We start from the raw sequence: 19,498 nt of genomic DNA, 5'->3' as shown, positions 1-19,498 counted from the left end.
AAAATACTACTGTTCCTTTCACTCATCAGGTAGGAGAGGCTCCCTATGTAAACTAGGAAGGGAAAATGGCAACATAACATCTTGAAGTAATTTAAAAATACCTCCACTGCAATGACTTTCATTCAAATGTACATTTTTAGAAATTATTTCTGGTCTCTAGGATTAAAGGAAGAATTGCTGAGACTGCAGTTTAGTGAGTGTAACTTATCTGAGTATCACCCTTGCTGCAGAAGATTTTCAATGACCAAATAAATACATTTAACTACTTAGTTACCAGTACTAGTTTATCCAGAAATAACTAGAACTAAATTTGGCCTAGAACTTTCAGATGAACTGGCCACAGTAGATAATGCTGGGAGACGGGGGTGCCCTCATTTCACAGTGGTAAATGTCCTTCTTCACCCGAGGGTATAAGAATAAAATCCTATAGAATTCTCATTTACCCCAAAGCAGAATTCTTCTGTCTTGTCCATTAACTTACTCTGAAATTTGTTAAGTGAAAAACCAAAAGGATTCAAAACCCAGAAGTCTTTGCCATTTACAAAATACTCCACTCACACTGCAGGTGTTAGAAGTGAAGCAAAAGGAAATGCTGATGGGGTCAGTAAGGAAAAAGGAGATAGGACTGCTTATACACACATTTGCTGCAGAAAATGAACAAATCTTAATACACATTGTCTCTCAAAAGGAAGTAACTTTGAACCCTTAACTAAACCACTCTAAGGCAGACCTTTACAAAACTACTCCCCAGAAACACCTTGCACTAAAGCAACCGCCGTTAGCTATTAAAGAAATTTAAGGAAACGCAGTACACAAAGCTGCTTTCACTCAACTGTATGAAATGAGTAACTGGTAAAACAAGATTAAAAGAGTGAGAGGTACTGGCATGAGCTGGTAACCAGAGCAGCACTAGCCCATCCTGGGAAACAACTTCTGAGAACCACCCAAGCAGCCCTGCTCACGGGCTGTCCTCTCTCTAATGACCCAGACAGGGCAGCCCCACAGGAGCCCCTGAAGGGGTATCCAGCTCTTCTTAGGGTGGGGCAGGAGAAGAGAAGGCTAATGTGCAGGTGGGAAGGATCAGGACAGGAAAATCTCTATTAAAAAGCAAAACAGTCTGAGACTGACAGATTTAAACCATACTTTCTTATCTCTCTGTTTCATCTTCATGGTTCTCTGTTCCAGTGAGTACCCCAGTTCTCTGGCTGCTTCTGTGAGTTTTTCATCTATGTTTTTCAAGAGACTAGTTTTCTTTTTATCTGTTACTTCCTTAAGTTTTTTCATCAGAAATAATCTGAAAAAGAAGTAAAAGCCCTCATTATTATTCAGGCCACTGTACTAAGTATACAGATCTTGGGAAGTTAAGGGAGTATGTTAGAGACATCCAATTCCATGCAAGAAAAAGACTGCAGATTACCAACAGTTCTCTCAAATGTCTAACAGATTTCTTCAAGAGAAAAACAATTATTAATAAAAAGCTACCAGTCACAGAAACAGCAAGCATGATTCAAGTCTGCATTGTCTCTATAATGTATTGTCTCTATAATAAAGATAAAAGACTAGGGTGCCTGGGTGGCTCAGTCGGTTAAGTGTCTGATTCTCAATTTCAGCTCAGGTCATGATCTCACAGTTTGGGAGTCTGAGTCCCACATCACTGCTTGAGTCAGTCTGTCTGTCTGTCTGTCTGTCTCTCCCTCTCCCCCCTTCCTCTGCTTGTGCTCTCTCTCAACAATAAATAAATATACATTTAAAAAAAGATATGAGGTATTTAAAAAGTTGACATTAGGGGGGCCTGGGTGGCTCAGTCGGTTAAGCATCAGACTACAGCTCAGGTCATGATCTCATGGTTCGTGAGTTCGAGCCCTGCATCAGGCTCTGTGCTGACAGCTCAGAGCCTGGAGCCTGCTTCATATTCTGTGTCTCCCTCTCTCTCTGCTCCTCCCCTGCTCATGCTCGCTTGCACGCTCTCTCTCTCTCCTTCAAAAATAAATAAAAACATTAAAAATAAATTAATTAAAAGGTGAGATTAAACCAAATTGAAGCCATATTATTAATAACATACAGCATACTGCCTTGGAGAAGTGTGGTAGGACACAAGAAAATAGTATATGGATACCAAAAAGGATTTTTTAAAAGGAGCCAGAAGATACTTGCAATACTTAGGATCAGCAGACTTTTTCTGTTGTCTACAAATTTGTGTTATGATAAATTTAGAAAATGTAAAAGGCAATAAAAGCTATTTTATAAGCTTATACAAAAGCACAATTCAAAATAATTTTAAAGTATGTGAAAAATATCATACATCAATGCCAGTTAGGGAAATAGATACGTTTTATCATAAGCAGGTTAAGATTTTGCCAGCAGAGAAGGTTCAGGGTAAAATGCAGCAGGAAGCAGCACTCAGCTGGACACACAACTCAACCCCCTTCCTCTATAGCTACCTCCAGACTCTCAGAAGGAAACTTCCTTCTATTTACTACTAACATCTGACAGTTTGCTATGGCTGTAAAGAGTTTGGAACATTTAGAGTGGGTATTCTTATCCCCATTTTACAAATAAGGAAACAAGCACGTAGGATAATCAACTTACCTAAATTCATAGAATTAGTATGAGTGGACTGAAGTGCAGAGAAGCCAAGACCACCAAAATCATTGTCTTCTGATTACAGCACACATATTACACCTAATGTTACCTTCAATCTTAACCAGCTGTGTATCAAGAGAATGTATTTACATTAACCATTATAAGCAAACTGATCATGCCAGTTCTAGGTAAATCAATCTTTATAGTCTTCCCTACCCTGTGTGGCATATGGGCATACAGGCCTTCAAGTACTCTGTGCCACTTGCTTTCATACTTCCATGCACATACTGTCCCCTTGCTTAGAACACTCTTCTTCCCGTTCTTTGTAGTAAGTTCTTATGCATTCATCAAGGTCTAGGTAAAATATCCTCACGATGAAGACTTCCACCACTACTTAAGGTACTTAGTATCTGTCTTTTCATACTTAATCACATTATTATGACTATTTCTATATCAGTTTATTAGGCTTTGGTCTCTCAGCTTCAAACCTACTCTCCAATACTTTGCTTTGTGATGCCTAAAGTTGCAATATGCAAACAGAAACAATCACTGTAAACATTTGTACTCTGTTACGTTAAATCCAACGGGATACCTTGAACTGAATGAATCCTTCAGTGGTCTTTGCAAAATACTGGTTCACTAAGTTATGCAGATCTTACAAATATTGGAATTTTTCATTTTATCAAATTCTCTCCATTACAGAAATTGAAGATGACACAAACAAATGGAAAGATATTCTATGCTCATGGATTGTAAGAACAAATATTGTTAAAATGTCCATACTACCCAAAGCAATCCACAGATTTAATGCAATCGCTATCAAAATATGAACAGTACTTTTCACAGAATTAGAACAATCCTAAAATTTGTATATAACCACAAAAGACCACAAATAGCCAAAGCGATCTTGAAAAAGAAAAACGAGGCTGGAGGCATCCCAATTCCAAATTTCAAGTTGTATTACAAAGCTGTAGTGATCACAACAGCACAGTACTGGCACAAAAACAGACACAAATCAATGGAACAGAACCGAAATCCCAGAAATAAACCAATTATGTGGTCAATTATCTTCAACAAAGGAAGCAAAAATATGCAGTGGGAAAAAGTCTCCCAACAAATTCTTTTACATGCAAAAGAATGATACTGGACCATTTTCTTAGGCCATATACAAAAATAAACTCAAAATGGCTTAAGGACCCAAACATGAGACCCTGAACCATAAAATTCCTAGAAAACACGACAGGCAGTAATTTTTCAGACATCGGCTGTAACAGCAGCTTTCTAGAGGTCTTCTGAGGACAAGGGGGAACAAAAGCAAAAATGAACTATTGGAACTCCATCAAAATAAAAAGCTTCAGCACAGCAAAAGAAACAACCAACAAAACTAAAAGACAACCTACAGAATGAGAGAAGGTATTTGCAAATGACGTATCTGATACAGGGTTGGTATCCAAAATACATAAAGAACTTACAGAACTCCACACCGAAAACACAAATAATCCAATTAAAAAATAGGCAGAAGACATGAACAGACCTTTCCCCAAGGAAGACACAGAGATGACCAAGACACATGAAGAGATGCTCAACATCACTCGCCGTCAGGGAAATACAAATCAAAACTACAAGGAAGGGTGCCTGGCTGGCTCATTCGAAAGGGCATGTAACTCCTGATGCCAGGGTCTTGAGTTTGAGCCCCATGTTGGGTGTAGAGAATACTTAAATAATTTTTAAAAACCTACAATGAGATATCGCTGCACACCTGTCAGAATGGCTAAAATAATACAAGAAACAGTGTTGGCGAGGATGTGGATAAACAAGAACTCTCATGCACTGTTGGTGGGAATGCAAACTGGTGTGGCCACTGTGGAAAACAGCATGGAGGTTCCTCAAAAAAATTAAAAATAGAATTACCACATGATCCAGTAATTGCACTGCTTGGTATTTACCCAAAGAATACTAATTTGAAGGGATATATGCACCTCTATGTTTGTTGCAGCATTATTTACAACAGCCAAATTATGGAACCAGCCCAAGTCTCCACTGATAGATGAATAAAGATGTGGTGTGTGTGTGTGTGTGTGTGTGTGTGTGTGTGTGTGTGTGTGTGTATACATATAAAATATTATTTGGCCATAAAAAAGAATGAAATCCTACCATTTATAACAACAACATGGATGGATCTAGTGGGTATAATGCTAAGTGAAATAAGCCAGGCAAAGAAAGATAAATACCATATGATTCCACTCATATGTGGAATTTAAGAAACAAATGAACAAAGGGGGGGGGGGGAGCCAAAAAAACCCCCCAGACTCAACTATAGAGAATAAACAGATGGTCACTGCAGGGGAGGTGTGGGGGAGGAGGGGAATATGCGAAGGGGATTAAGAGTGTACTTATCTTGATGAAAACTGAGTAATATATGGAATTGCTGAATCACTATCGTACACCTGAAACTAATATAACGCTGTATGTTAACTACACTGGAATTAAAATTAAAAAAAAAAAATTGTCTCCATTACATCACAATGTGAAAAAATCACGTTCATTAATATTACCACCATCTCACTAAAAAGTCTTCAGGTAGTGAGAAGCAATTAAGCTCACAACGGTGGTTACAAGCTTCTTTAATTCTAATTTTTGCTTTTGAAATCTCAAATTTTATCACTGACAACAAATACAGTCACAATTGTTTTTTTTGGCTCATTTGAGAAAATGTCTGCCAAATACCCACGTCAGACTATCCAGACTTTGTCAGTCACTCTCTCAAGCGAGAAAAGTTCAGCTCCCAACTGTATCTCTTAAGACCGTTTTCCTTGAGATAAACGTTAACATTTGAGGATGCAGAAGTGCTTTCCACGTGCTTCCCATCACATTACACAAAATGTTAAACAGATTGTGTACTCGATGGTAGAGATCTAATATCTTTACTGCTTCATCACTGACATTCTTAGATGACATTCGCATTATATTACTGCTGTGAATGACAACTGTAAATCTGGTGCCATTACCTTGATTCCTGTCAAGGTATCATCAGTATTACCCACCATTACCTTTGTGCCACTGATGCAAAAATGACGTATTATCACAAATAGTTTTGACCTCAGAGTCCTCCTAAAAAAGCGTCAGGCATCCCTGGGAGTCTACATACTACTGTTTGATAACTGCTTTTCAGGTTCAAACCTGAATATACATCAGAACCTCCTGGGTTAATGGTTAAAAGTACTTGGAGCTAGTGTTTGAAAAATCATTGCCTACAGTAACAAATCCATATGACCCTGTATAGAAAGGCAGGGTGGCAGAGACCATGGGGGCAGCAGGCAAGAAGAAAAAAGATTATTTAACAAGTTGACCCATGATCTATTGGCCACATTTATTCTTTTACTAAGTACCAAATGTTTTACATAGTATTTGTGCCTGCACAAAGTAAGCATTCATCAAATGAATGTTCATTCATTTCTAATGCCCATTTACACTTAATTAAAATTACAGAAGTATAATTACAGATTACATTTAGATATACTTATAACATGTATTTAAAAAAAAATATTCCTGGAGTGCCTGGGTAGCTTAGTTCGTTGTGCGTCCAACTCTTGGTTCTGGCTCAAGATATGATCCCACAGTTTCCTGGGTTTGAGCCCCACATCGGGTTCCATGCTGACCGTGTGGAATCTGCTTGGGATTCTTTTTCTCTCCCTCTTTCTGCTCCCCACCCCCCAACACTGTCTCTGTCTCTCTCAAATACATAAACTTAAAAAAAAAAAAAGTTTAAAAAAATGTCCTGAGTGTTATCCGAGATGTACTGAAGTGGCATCTCTAGAAGTAAGACCTACAGAGCTTAAGGTGAAGTACTCTTAACCATAACTCATGAGGTCCTGATATGCAGTCAGGTTTAAAACCATTAACTAGCAGTTATAAAGAATGGTTTAAGGACACTATGGGGTCCCTGAAACCTTGCAGGAGGACTTTGAGGTCAAAACTATTGCTATAATTATTTTAAAGAAAAAAAAAGAGAGAGAAAAAAATCATTCTTTTTTTTAAGTTTGAGAGAGAGAGAGAGACAGAGAGAGAGACAGAGAGAGAGGAGAGAGCACATTCATGGAGGGCAGGGGCAGAGAGAGGGAGAGAGAGAATCTCAAGCAGGCTCCTTGCTGTCTGCACAAAGCCCAGTGTGGGGCTCCAACTCATGAACAGTGAGATCATGATCTGAGCCAAGATCAAGAGTCAGTCGCTGAACCAACTGAGCCACGCAGGCATCCCAGTATTAAAATTCTTTAATCTTTACTAATGTTTGGTGGCTGAATTCGCATCTCTTTGGTATTAAATTCTGCACAAAGAGAACTAGTTTCCCTGAGCATAAAAATAATGTTTATTACAAATAGTCTTCCTTAAAAAGATCTTACTCAGGCTGATAAAGAAATAAACTAAGTGCACTGATTAGCTGATTTAAGTAAAGGAAGGTGCCAAAAAACTAAAACAGTTATAATACCTGAAAAGTACTTTAACCTTTTACTTCTAAATTGAGATAAATTATTGAAGGTAGAAAACGTTCTCTGTGTGAAATAACATTAGGTACTCAAAGAGTCCCTGGTCTTCACCTAAATTATACAATTGTCACCAATTTTTGTTTCCTTTTTGGTGTTCTCCAATAAGCTAAAACAAAACAAAACAAAACACAAAACAAAAACCCCACAAAAACCAGAACAGTCTTGGATTATTTTACCACTGTATCTTTCTTTTTTAAAAAAGAATTTTAGGTGATGGGGCACCTGGAGGGCTCAGTTGGTTAAATGTCCAACTCTTGATTTTGGCTCAGGTCTTGCTCTCATAATTTGTGAGTCTGAGCCCCGCATTAGGATGTGTGCTGACAGCACAGAGCCTGCTTGGGACTCTTTCTCTCCCTCTCTCTCTGCCCCTACCCCATTCACACCATCTCTCAAAATAAACAGACTTAAAAAAAGATTTTTACTAAGACTAATGAAAAGTCCTGCATTTTTGCATGCCAAATTATTTGTAGAATGAATAAATTATTTATGCAGCATCTACTGTGGGGCAGGTACTGTGCATAAGGAAAAGCCTCCACCCTCATGGAACTTGTATGTTAATGCAAGAGACAGGTAATAAGTAAATGGCAATAGTTTCTAATAAAGATACCACCAATTTAAACTGAATAATCTGAAGAGTTTAAAAGAATATATAAATTGTAAATAACAAGAAACACTGTGGAAAAAATTGGGAGGTATCAGAAAGACAAACAGCTTTTTTCTGACATCCACCATATAGTTGCTCTTTCAGATATACCAGTATGCATGCAGCAGTCCAGAGAGGGCACCTGTTGACTTAGTTTGAATTGTTTACTGGAAATTTGCACTACTGAGTCACAGGGAATAGAAGTCTTTTCAAGTAGGGTATGAAAAGAGGTCACACAAAACATGACCTATTTATATGGAAGGTGACAAAGATTGCTTTCTTCATTTTATTACAATGTAAACTGCACAGCTGCTGCCAGACAGCTTCAAATCAAGTCTGTGGCTGGCACAGTATATGGACTGGCTCACGCAGCTCCATTCAAAGCCCCTTTCCCACAAGAGCTTGCTACATTTCCCACACTACTCTTCAGCTCCGGCTCCACAGGAGGCCTAGCTCCTCTCAAACAGATACAATTCCTTGAAATCTGAAAGGCAGAACAGATACCAGGTGGAGGCTGTGCGTCTGTTTCCAGCAGTGACTCATTAGAGGCATCAGACTATTCAGGAGCAGCTACAGCTGAGATGTCGGTGCCTGGTCTTCAGCTTCTATCTGGGCTGAGAGGGGGAGGCAGGGCACCCCTTTTACTCCCACAGGTTCAATCACAGACAGTGACTGACGAGAACGACCTGTGGCAGTTCTTGACCGCTCTCCAACAGCGGCACAGCTATAAACTCCACTGCCGAGCCAGCTCTGCCACACAACTGGCACGTCTGGAGGCTCCACTGGCCCTTCCAAAAATTTTATGAGCACCCGACTTTCTTTTAATTCCAGTATAGTTAACGTATGGTGTTATATTAGTTTCAGGTGTACAATATAGTGAGTCAGCAATTTATGAGCACCTGCTTTTACTGTATTAAATCTTCGTACACAATGGGTTCTTTTAATGAACTCTTAGTGATGGTGTTTAAAATAAAATGCCTAAAAATCTTTTGATTTTGCCATGGGACTAATGAAGTCAAGATTAGATAATATTTTTCTTAAAGTAATTTGTTTTATAAGATGGGTACTTTTTTGGTGAAAAGTAGCCAAATAGAAGTGTGGATACGTGTCTGACTTCGGCTCAGGTCGTGATCTCACGGTTCATGGGTTTGAGCCCCGCATTGGGCTCTGTGCTGACAGCTCAGAGCCTGAAGCCTGCTTGGGATTCTGCATCTCCCACTCTCTGCCCCTCCACTGCTCACACTCTGTCTCTCAAAAATAAACATAAAAAAAAAAAAAAAAGTGTGGATAAGAATATCTGCAAACATCATGGAAGTGACCTCTTGAAATCTAAAATTTTGTAGTTACCTCAATGTGCCTCAGTGATGGACTGAGACAGTACAAAAAGTATAAACATATTATAAATAGGAGAAGGATTAAAAAATTTTCTTACTTGACCGCAGCAAACACATTATCTCCACTTTGAACAATTATGCAGTTTTTCTTTGCTTCATTTGTACCAACATATACAGGAAGTTCATCAGGAGAATCCCTGTGTAAGCAAAAGATATTAAAAATTTAGTTGCCCATCATTTATCAGGCAAATAGAATTTTAGACCTATAGACAATTTATGTCTGCAGGTTTTTAAGAAATTGGGACAAATTTGCCAGGTTTAAGCTCTAAGTTTCTTAGGAACATCTCCAATAAATCTTGCTTATATAACAGATCTAAAATTAAAATTCTTAGGACCTAGTTACTTTTATATCTAAATACAAAGAAAGGGGGAATAAGGCCTGTCAAAAGTAGGGGAAATTACACACAATCCTTTCTACCTTAGTTTTATAGTCTGTGAAAAAAGGTAGAGAAACAAAAACAAACAGGACAAGCAGAATTATAAAACATGAGAAGGAAAGGGATACAACTCATACATATAATCAAATCATTTTACTTTACAATAAAGGATACCAATACACAGCAATGAAGTGACTCAGCCAAGGTCCTAGTAAATTAATGGCAAAGCCAGAAGCAGAATCTATGTAACCCAATTCCCAGCCCTTTGTGCATTCTACAGCACCACACTTCTCACTAGGCAGGTTTCCTCTACTTCCTGTATTATCCCACAGTCGATCTTCAAACAGCATCTCTACTGATAGAAGTGGCCAAGGTATTTTTTCTCTCTCAAGGTACTTCTATTTCTTAATAGTCTAAGCATTTTGCATATCCATTTAATCCTTTTAACATTCCCATTAAGTATGTACAATTATTATCCTCTTACTAGAGGCAACTGGGTAAACAGAAACTGAGTCATAGAAAATCACAACCATTAAAGGTGGCTGGCACATGGTCACTCAGATAATAGAACCAGTCTGACTCTCCATAGCACATTCTTATTTCTATGGCCCCTGGAAGCACAGGGCTAATTTAAGCCATGACAGCTGCTCTAAATTAACTTTCTTGGGCCACAAGAGTGTTTCTGAACCCAAAAGGTAAAAAAGTTTATAACCACAAAGGAAAAACCAGTGAGGTTCAACCCTGAAGAATTCACTCATCTTAGGGTAGGCTACAATGATACTATCAAGAACATTAAATGCCTATGTATCCACCAAAAAGAGGAAAACATGCACTTCACCTTGAGTCCAGTGAATGTCTACTTATATTCTTATACTTATGTATACAGCCCAGTAGCTGTATTTTACAGAAGAAAAGATCCTTTACCTGAAATACCCCATGTGGAACTGAGTTTTATTATCTCCAATAATAATGGTCTGGAACTCAGGAGGATCATAGTAAAATCTCCAGTGAAGGTTAAAATTCAGGTTTGCTGACTTTTTCTTCATTTTATGTTTTCCGGCAAGGATATCATAAGGACCCACTAATCGAAGTCCGAGGCTTGTGGAAAGTGAATCTATAAAGTAAGTAAGTTTATTGAGACAATAACTTTCTGAAGGCAGACAGGAAAGGCCTTTCATTCATAAACTATTTCTAAGAAATTTTCTTAAAAAAAAAAAAGATTCTAAAATCAAAGAGCTTCAGTTACATTTGAAGACATACATAATGAAAAATCAGAGCAATGAAAATGTGGCACTCACATTTAAGATTCTCTCTTAAATTTACAACTGATTACATTTCAAACATTTCTGCTGTCAGGGGCGCCTGGGTGGCGCAGTCGGTTAAGCGTCCGACTTCAGCTCAGGTCACGATCTCGCGGTCCGTGAGTTCGAGCCCCGCGTCGGGCTCTGGGCTGATGGCTCAGAGCCTGGAGCCTGCTTCCGATTCTGTGTCTCCCTCTCTCTCTGGCCCTCCCCCGTTCATGCTCTGTCTCTCTCTGTCCCAAAAATAAATAAACGTTGAAAAAAAAAATTAAAAAAAAAAAAAAATTTCTGCTGTCTCTTATTTTAGACAAAGCCAGACAGTTTTGTATTCTCATGGGCATATTAGAGCTTCAAGTACTTACACTGTCTCATTACTATGTTGTTATTAGCCTCAAATGTTTGTAGCATACCCGTATTAAGGAAGAAATAAGACGGACAGTAAGTGAATGTGCATGGAGGGTAAATAATTTATTTAATAAAAAATATATTTAATGAAAACATTTCCTTTCCCTTCCTCCTACACCTCAGCCCAACTATCACTCTCAATTCCCTTGCCTTTGGCCAACCCTAATTCTGGATGATTGCATCTCTTCTCCAACCACAGATCACAAAGGGAGAATGCTAAATAAAACCAGTCAGTGTGCATGTCAAACATATCTTTTTATATCAGATGGGTCCTTGTTGCTTCTTTAAGAGAGAATAAGCACTCCAGGCAGGACCTGGATATGCAAGGAGATGGGGATTGAGAGAGGAAGAAAATTCTTGGAAGAGGTGACAATACAAATAAAGGCATAGAAACAGTTTATTCAGAGGGGAAAAATAGTTCAGCTTATTTGGAACTTAGGGTAGCATACACTGATTTTTTTTAAGTTTATTTATTTTGAGAGGGGAAGAGGAGGGGCAAAGAGAAAGAGATGGAGAGAGAGACAGAATCCCAAGCAGGTTCCATGCTGACAGCTCGGAGTCCAATGCGGGGCTCGAACTCAAACTGCGAGATCATGACCTAAGCTGAAATCAAGAATGGGACACTTAACCAACTGAGCCACCCAGGTGTCCCTACGCTAATTTTCAAAGTAACAAAAAACTAAAGTTATCCATCTTATTAGCCAGTCATAACAAGGTTAATAGTCTGATATACAATAACAATGTTTTCCTCCTTCTATGAACATACAGATATTTTAAAGACAATCATGCTGTTTTATAATGGTTGTTTTCCATTTGTCCTCAAACTTTCTGAATATTTTTCCATGCTATCAAAAATTTTTTCCTAATCTTCAATAGCTTTGTGATATTCCATTGAGACATTAACCATTTCTAATTTTTTTTACTCCTCTAAACAATATTTCAGTGAACATCTTTGGTAATACACGTTGTACAATCATATTTTTAGAAAAATTGCTGCACACTTTAAGTGTTTTGCTATATTGCCAAAATTGTTATCTACCAATACACATTTCCATCAGTAGTATACAGGAGTGCTTCTCTCCCACCTGTTAAAACATGTAAACAGCACAAAATGGTGAAAAGTAACTCTGTCACAATTATCAGTTTTTTGTGCATTCTTTCACAGACGGTACATAAGCACAGAGAAAGTACATAGGAATACGTGTGTCCTTGACTTCTAAAAAATATATATGAACGGGATGGGGGGGGTCACCTGGGTGGCTCAATAGGTTAAGTGTCCGACTGTTGATCATGATATCACATCATGATCTCACAATCTGTGAGTTTGAGCCCCGTGTCTGGCTCTGTGCTGGCTGTGTGGAGCCCGCTTGGAATTCCCCCTCTCTTTCTGCCCTTTCCCTGCTCGTGCTCTCTCAACATAAACTTAAAAAAAAAAAAAAAATACAAACGGTAGCATACTCTACACAATTTTTTTTCACTTGACATATTTTAGGCACAATACTTTATTATATAAAATCTACCTTGTTCTTTTAAAACTATGAATATCCATCGATAGATGTGTTACTGTTTAAGCCATTTCCCACTTTTGTTTCAATAAATTTGATTGAAATGAACATTTTTAGCTCATCTAACCGCCAAGTTCCTAGAACTGCTAAGTCATACTAAAACTCCTGCAACAAATCAAAGTACTTGTTTTCCTTTAAACCCTCATCAAAGCATGTTGTGAAATTATTTACCTTTGCCAGTATAACAGGGGATAGTCACATATTATAGCATTATTTTTCTATTTCTTAGAAATATCTTTGAAAAAGTTCCTTTTCTATGAACTGTTTAGATCCTTGCTCCAGTTTCCTACTGTCTTTTCCATTTGGAGAAGCAGAATGATTTTGGAGCAACTCACCAGCTGGCTTTTCAGGATCAAGCTCTTCACAGAACTTCCAGAAGTGATAGAAATCTTCAGGCAGAGAAAGCTTATAATGATTTTCTACTTCTTGTCGAAGGTCACTGGAGACATCAGCTTCACAGGATTTACTCTTCTTCACATCAACTGTGTTTTCACACTGAAAGTCAGTATACAAAACTTTGTTTCTCCAAAAGTGATTTTGGCAGCTTTCCTTGCATAACAATATTGCTCATTTCTGTTCACCCAACTCTGAGATATACATTTTCCTTAAAACTCTACAAATGGTATTTCTGAATAAAATCTAGAGATTCTTTTGGGCAAAGAAAAAAGGAAAACAGTTTCAAGAAGGATACACACAGTAAGTCTTTAAGTATATTTCTCTAAGATAATGGAAATACAGAAAATAAAAAAAAACAAGTATAAAAGGTAAAGAACAGGAAGGGGAATAAGGAATAGGAAGGTTTTGCCTTCTTTGGGTAAATAGGTCATCATGCCCTTTAAGAAGATTCAGTGATCACACCGGAAGCCAACTGCAGAAATAACTAGATAAAAGGGGATTTACTAGTTAAAACATTTCAGAAAAAGGTCTTTAATACCAGGACTAAGTTATGACACTCATCTTTTAATATCCCTGCAATATAGTCATTATGTAAGTATAGTAGGTTTTATAATGCCTACTTGATAAATTTCCATAAAGGTTATGGTTAGTTGGAGGTTACCTATCTTTAGTTTTCTCAGTAGCAGTTTTTTTCTTTCTAGGAACCTCGATCCTTTCTTTTTGGATTAAGTTTCTTTTTATTCTTCCTTTCCACCTGTATCAGTGTTTTTCAATTAGGAACGATTTTGCCTCCCAGGGGACACACTTAACAGTCATAAATTTAGGATAGGGTGCCACTGACATTCAGTGGAATAGAGGCCAGGGATGCTGTTAAGCATTCTACAATACACAGGGTCAGCTCCCTCAACAAACACTTACCAGGTTCAAAATGTTCATAGTGCAAGGCTGAGAAATCTAACCTAGACATTTCTCAGATTTTATTTTCCCAGTAGGCTCAAGTTTATTGATGTTACTTTATGTATCAAAGTCTATAAAATTTATTTATGAATCAGTTGACACACACAAGAATGTTCTTGGGTCGGCTCAGTCGGTTACGTGTCCAACTCTTGATTTCAACTCAGGTCATGATCTTACAGTTTGTGAGTTCCAGTCCTGATGGGGCTGCGTGCAGCCTGCGTGGAATTCTCTCTCTCTCTCTGCCCCTCCCCTGCTCATGCACAGACACGTACTTGCTCTCTCAAAATAAACATTTAAAAAAAAGTTCTTGATAGCGCTGTTTCTAAGAGTAGGAAACGCAACAAATGAAAATGCCTATTGACATGAGGATGTAAGGTTATAGGATTTCAAACAGTGGAATATTCTGCTTAGTGAAAAGAAAAATATAGCCACACAGAATATAGGTCAGTCTTAATACAATGTTGAATGAAAGAAAAAAGTCCTTGAAGTTTATATGCAGCATGATAGCCTTTTTATGACACTCAAAAACAATAAATAAGTTTGAGATAAAGCTATAAAAAGAAGACAAAACATAAAACTGAGGATGGTAGCTACATAAATGGGGGTGACAGGAAGCCAGGCAGAAAAGATAGATGATGAACACAAGTATAGCTATTGTGTTTTACTTCTTGGGTAGGGCAAAGGGTTCACAGATATTTTTTATATTATTAAATAAGGTAAAGAGGACCATGTATTGACCAATTTTTTTTTTTTAACGTTTATTTTTGAGACAGGGAGAGACAGCATGAACGGGGGAGGGTCAGAGAGAGAGGGAGACACAGAATCTGAAACAGGCTCCAGGCTCTGAGCTGTCAGCACAGAGCCTGATGTGGGGCTCGAACTCACAGGACTGCGAGATCATGACCTGAGCCGAAGTCGGATGCTTAACCGACTGAGCCACACAGGGGCCCTGCTCATAAAACAATTTAAATTGAAGAAAAAGGCTATTGAAACATGCATCTAGGAGCACCTGGGTGGCTCAGCTGGTTAAGCATCTGATTTCAGTTCAGGTCATTATCTCATGGTTCATGAGTTCTAACCCCACACTTGGCCTCTCTGCTGTTAGTGCAGAGCTCGATTTGGATCCTTTGTCCCCCCTGTCGGCTCCTCCCTTGCTCCTGCACTCTCTCAAAAATGAATAAACGTTTAGGGGTGCCTGGGTGACTCAGTTGATTAAGAGTCTGTCTGACTCTTGATCTCGGCTCAGGTCATGATCTCATGGTTCATGAGCTGGAGCTCCACACTGGGCTCTGCACTGGTCAGCATGTAGCCTGCTTGGAACTCTGTCTCCTTTTCTCTGCCACTCCCCCGCATGTGCATGCTCTCTCAAAAGAAAAAATTTTTTTTAACGAGTAAACATTAAAAAAGAAAAGAAGGGGTGCCTGGGTGGCCCAGTTGGTTGAATGTTCGACTCTTGATTTTGGCTTGGGTCATGGTCTTGCAGTTCCTGAGTTCGGGCCCCACATCGGGCTCCATGCTGACAGTGTGGAGCCTGCTTGGGAATCTCTCCTTCTCTCTGCCCCTCCCCTGCTTGCTATATCTCTAAATAAATAAACATTTAAATACATTAAAAAAGAAATATGGATGCAGAAATGAATGTTGATAATAATAGTAAAGATAACAATAAAAACAATAATAAACGAAACTTATCATGCACTTACCATTTGCCAAATCACTGTTCTAAGCACTTTCTATAAATTAACTCATTCAATCCTCACAATTGCCTTATGAGCTAGATACTATTATCCACATTTTACAAATGAGAAAAATGAAGTAACTTCCCTTACGTCCCTAACTGAAAGTAGAACGGTTAAACCCAGATGAGCTGGCTCCAGAGCACAGATTCATCCACTTTATGCTGCTTCTCCAATTACATACAAAAGAGTAAGAACATATGGGCGCCTGGGTAGCTCAGTCAGTTAAGCGTTGGACTTTGACTCAGGTCATGATCTGGCAGTTCGTGAGTTCAAGCCCTGCCTGGTCTCTGTGCTGACAGCTCAGAACCTGGAGCCTGCTTCAGATTCTGTGTCTGCCTCTCCCTCTGCTCCTCCCTTGCTCAAGCTCTGTCTCTCTCTCACTTAATAAATAAATAAATTAGGAACATATCAAGTCCTGACCTATCCTCCCTTATGTTTTCACAGCAGTCTTTGGTTATGCTTTCAAAGACTGGCTCAAACTTAAGATGTTAGAAAGAAAAGCCTTAATCTACCTTGCTGAAAGACAGTTTTGCTTAATGGTTAGGTTGCCTGGGTTGACTCTGGACTCTTCTGCTTTCCAGCTCTGTCACCTTAGGGAAGTCATTTAACCTGTGCCTTATTTTCTTATCTACAAAAAGGGCATGTAATACCTATATCACAGGTTTGTTAGGAGGAATGAGCTGTTTGTGAAAATACACAGTAGTTGTAGCAGATAATAAATACTAGCTATTACTGTTAATTATGGTCTCTATAAATTCATTTTCATCTTTGTTTTATTTCTAATACTATCACTCAAAGCAGTTTATAGCACCTTCAATGGGAGATAAAGATTTTCTCAGCTTTGTCTTACCTCACACACTAATTTAGTAATTTAGTGCAGCTGTCCTCTTCATTGGCTACACTCATCCTTTACCCCTATGTTCCTAGAAAGCATGACCCAATATAAATAATGCTCAGGCCCTCTAACAATTAAGCGAACACTGTCCTGCTTTATACAGTTTATAATCCAGAGGGAGTCATTCTTCTGAAAACTTTCCTTATCACAATGACATTTCTTTCCTGCCTGAGTCTCCTAATTGCTACAGCAGTAAGGAACTTCTGAAATCGTAGAACAGGATGAGAATTTGCATTTAATTTATGCCCCGTCCCCCATTAGTGCCTTTATAATCAGGTCCCTCTTTCCCATCTACCAGACTCCAGTCAGGCAGAACTCCGCTGTGCCCAAACATCCTCTACACTTATTTCTCTCTCTGCCTTAAAAAGCCATTTCCATCTTAAGTTGCCCTAAAAGATTTCCTTAACAACCTCCTGGGACTTAGATCCTCCTTCAATGTTTCCCAGCACTTTCTACGCAGCAGCGTTACAATATCAAACAACAAAAAAAGTTAAAGCAAAATGTTCATTTGTGCCAAGTTGAGGGCCATACATGGGGGCAGTGGCAGCATGATTCATCCTGAAACCGCGGCGCCCAGGCAGAGCCTGGCATATAATCAGTTTCCAATCAACATGTTGCTGACTGAACGACTGAACCACTGGTTGTCTTACGCGGCTTCCCCCAGGAACCGCAGCACCGGGAGGAGCGCACAAGAGGAGAAAGGACTACTTCTCTGGTCCAAACCCGAGCAGAGCGGGAAATAGCAGCCAGGGGCAGACAGTCGTTCCCAGGCACACAGCAACCACTCAATGACCACTGGAGAAATGCAATGTGCTGCCCCTTGGTGCCCTAGCTATTACCCAGAGAGCTCGGCAGAGCTCACACACCCACTGTGGCAGTACCTGCTGCCCCTCCCCGCCGGGTCTGCGTTTCCCGCCGCCGCCGGCCATTCTGTAGTCGCAGTGCCTGTGGGGTCCCGCGTCCCGCTGTTGCTTCCGAGCGCCGCCAACTGCTTCCGGTTCAAGAGACACCAATCAGAAACCCTGCGCTGCCAGGGCCACGGCAGAGGGAAAAGCCTCAGCCGTTGCCTCGCCCCGCCCCGCCCCGCGAGGCCCCAGAGGAGGGTGGCAGAGGCCCCGCCCACTTTCCCACCGGGCGCGGGGGCGGTGCCGCTTAGATCCACCCTTATTGCCTCACCGCGCAAGCCGCTGTCGCGCAGACTAGCTGCAGGGATGCTCCTGAGACTCCAGTGTACCGAACTTGGATCCGTTAAGGTGATCCGGACTTCCTCTTTAGGTGTTTACTAGTGTCAAGGCTGGATGTATGGCACTGCCATCACCCAAACCCTCGTTTTTCCTTGATTTATATTTATTTAAAGCATTAAATGTTGTCTTCCTCTTTTCCATCCCTCTACCTTCTCCACTATACTGTTGCTACCTAACAGTAACTCTTATTCTCAATTATCTCTCAGAAGGAAATCAGTTTCTCTCATTCTTTCTTACAATTTGGATTGTGTTCTCTACACCCTGCTATGCAAAGTGTACCCCCAGGAGCATCAACATTAGCATTTTGAGGAGAGCTTGTTAAAAATTCGGGACCTAGGGTGCCTGAGTGGCTGAGTCAATTAAGCCTTTGACTCTTGGTTTTGGCTCAGGTCATAATCTCACCGTTTGCGGGATCCAGGTCCATGCTGACAGGCCACAGCCTGCTTGAGATTCTCTCTCTCCCACTCTCTCTGCTCCTCCCCTGCTCGCAGGTGTGCATTTCCTCTGTCCCTCCCTCCCTCTCTCTCTCTCTCTCTCTCTCTCTCTCTCTCTCTCTCTCTCTCTCTCAAAAATAATTGAACTTTAGGGGCGCCTGGGTGGCGCAGTCGGTTAAGCGTCCGACTTCAGCCAGGTCACGATCTTGCGGTCCGTGAGTTCTAGCCCCCCGTCGGCCTCTGGGCTGATGGCTCAGAGCCTGGAGCCTGCTTCCGATTCTGTGTCTCCCTCTCTCTCTGCCCCTCCCCCGTTCATGCTCTGTCTCTCTCTGTCCCAAAAATAAATAAACGTTGAAAAAAAAAATTAAAAAAAAAATAATTGAACTTTAAAAAAATTCAGAATCGCACACTTACTTTCTCTAAAAGACAAATGAACTTAAAAAATTCAGAATCCCAAACTTACTGAATCAGAGTCCGCATTTCATCAAGATCCCCCATTGATTCGTGTGCACTTAAAGTTTGAGAGGCACTGCATTCAAATGATCTCCTGGTGCCTCCTCCAGTGCTGACATTCTGGAAGGTCTTCTGCCTCATTCCTGAAAGGATTCTTTATTTCCTGAATCTCTATCTTCCCCTTTCTTGATTTTATACCATAGCTTTGTGGAACCTATCCTCCGTGAGTGATCCCTTCCCCCTTTTCATTAGACCTTGCATGTCTGTACTGTCTTTATTCTGGCTGAGTATAGAATTCTCTGTTGAAAATAATTTTTAGTCAGAATATTAGAGGCCTTGCTTCACGATGTTTTAGCTTCCAGTATTGTCATTACCTGATGATTCCTATTCTTTATAGGTAACTTTCTTTCTTTCATTTTTTAAAAACACAAATTTATTATCTTATAATTCTGGAAGTCACAGTGTAAAATCAGTCTCACTGTGCTAAAACCAAAGAATAGGGAGACATTTACCTACTTCATCCTCAAGTAATTTCTTTATGTGTAACCTGTTTCTGTTTTGTTTCGTCTCA

The 19,498-nt window shown here is 39.7% G+C and overlaps 1 protein-coding gene across 1 annotated transcript in view; it reads right to left on the bottom strand.

Moving 5' to 3' along the window:
• The window catches only part of LOC125163385 (histone PARylation factor 1), a 29,711-nt gene extending 11,905 nt beyond the window's left edge, over positions 1–17,806 (bottom strand). The window contains exons 1-5 of the mRNA XM_047855020.1: positions 17,678–17,806; positions 13,148–13,307; positions 10,466–10,655; positions 9,203–9,301; positions 1,144–1,294 (exon numbers count right to left, since the gene is read on the bottom strand). Coding sequence (XP_047710976.1) covers positions 1,144–1,294; positions 9,203–9,301; positions 10,466–10,655; positions 13,148–13,307; positions 17,678–17,725 — 648 coding nt within the window. The 5' untranslated portion in view covers positions 17,726–17,806. The remainder of the gene's footprint in view (positions 1–1,143; positions 1,295–9,202; positions 9,302–10,465; positions 10,656–13,147; positions 13,308–17,677) is intronic.
• Between the last annotated feature and the right edge of the window lie 1,692 nt (positions 17,807–19,498).

This window comes from Prionailurus viverrinus, chromosome B1 (genome assembly GCF_022837055.1).
Source record: "Prionailurus viverrinus isolate Anna chromosome B1, UM_Priviv_1.0, whole genome shotgun sequence".
NCBI classification, from domain to species: Eukaryota; Metazoa; Chordata; class Mammalia; order Carnivora; family Felidae; genus Prionailurus; species Prionailurus viverrinus.
This window is presented reverse-complemented; position numbering and strand designations above follow the sequence as displayed.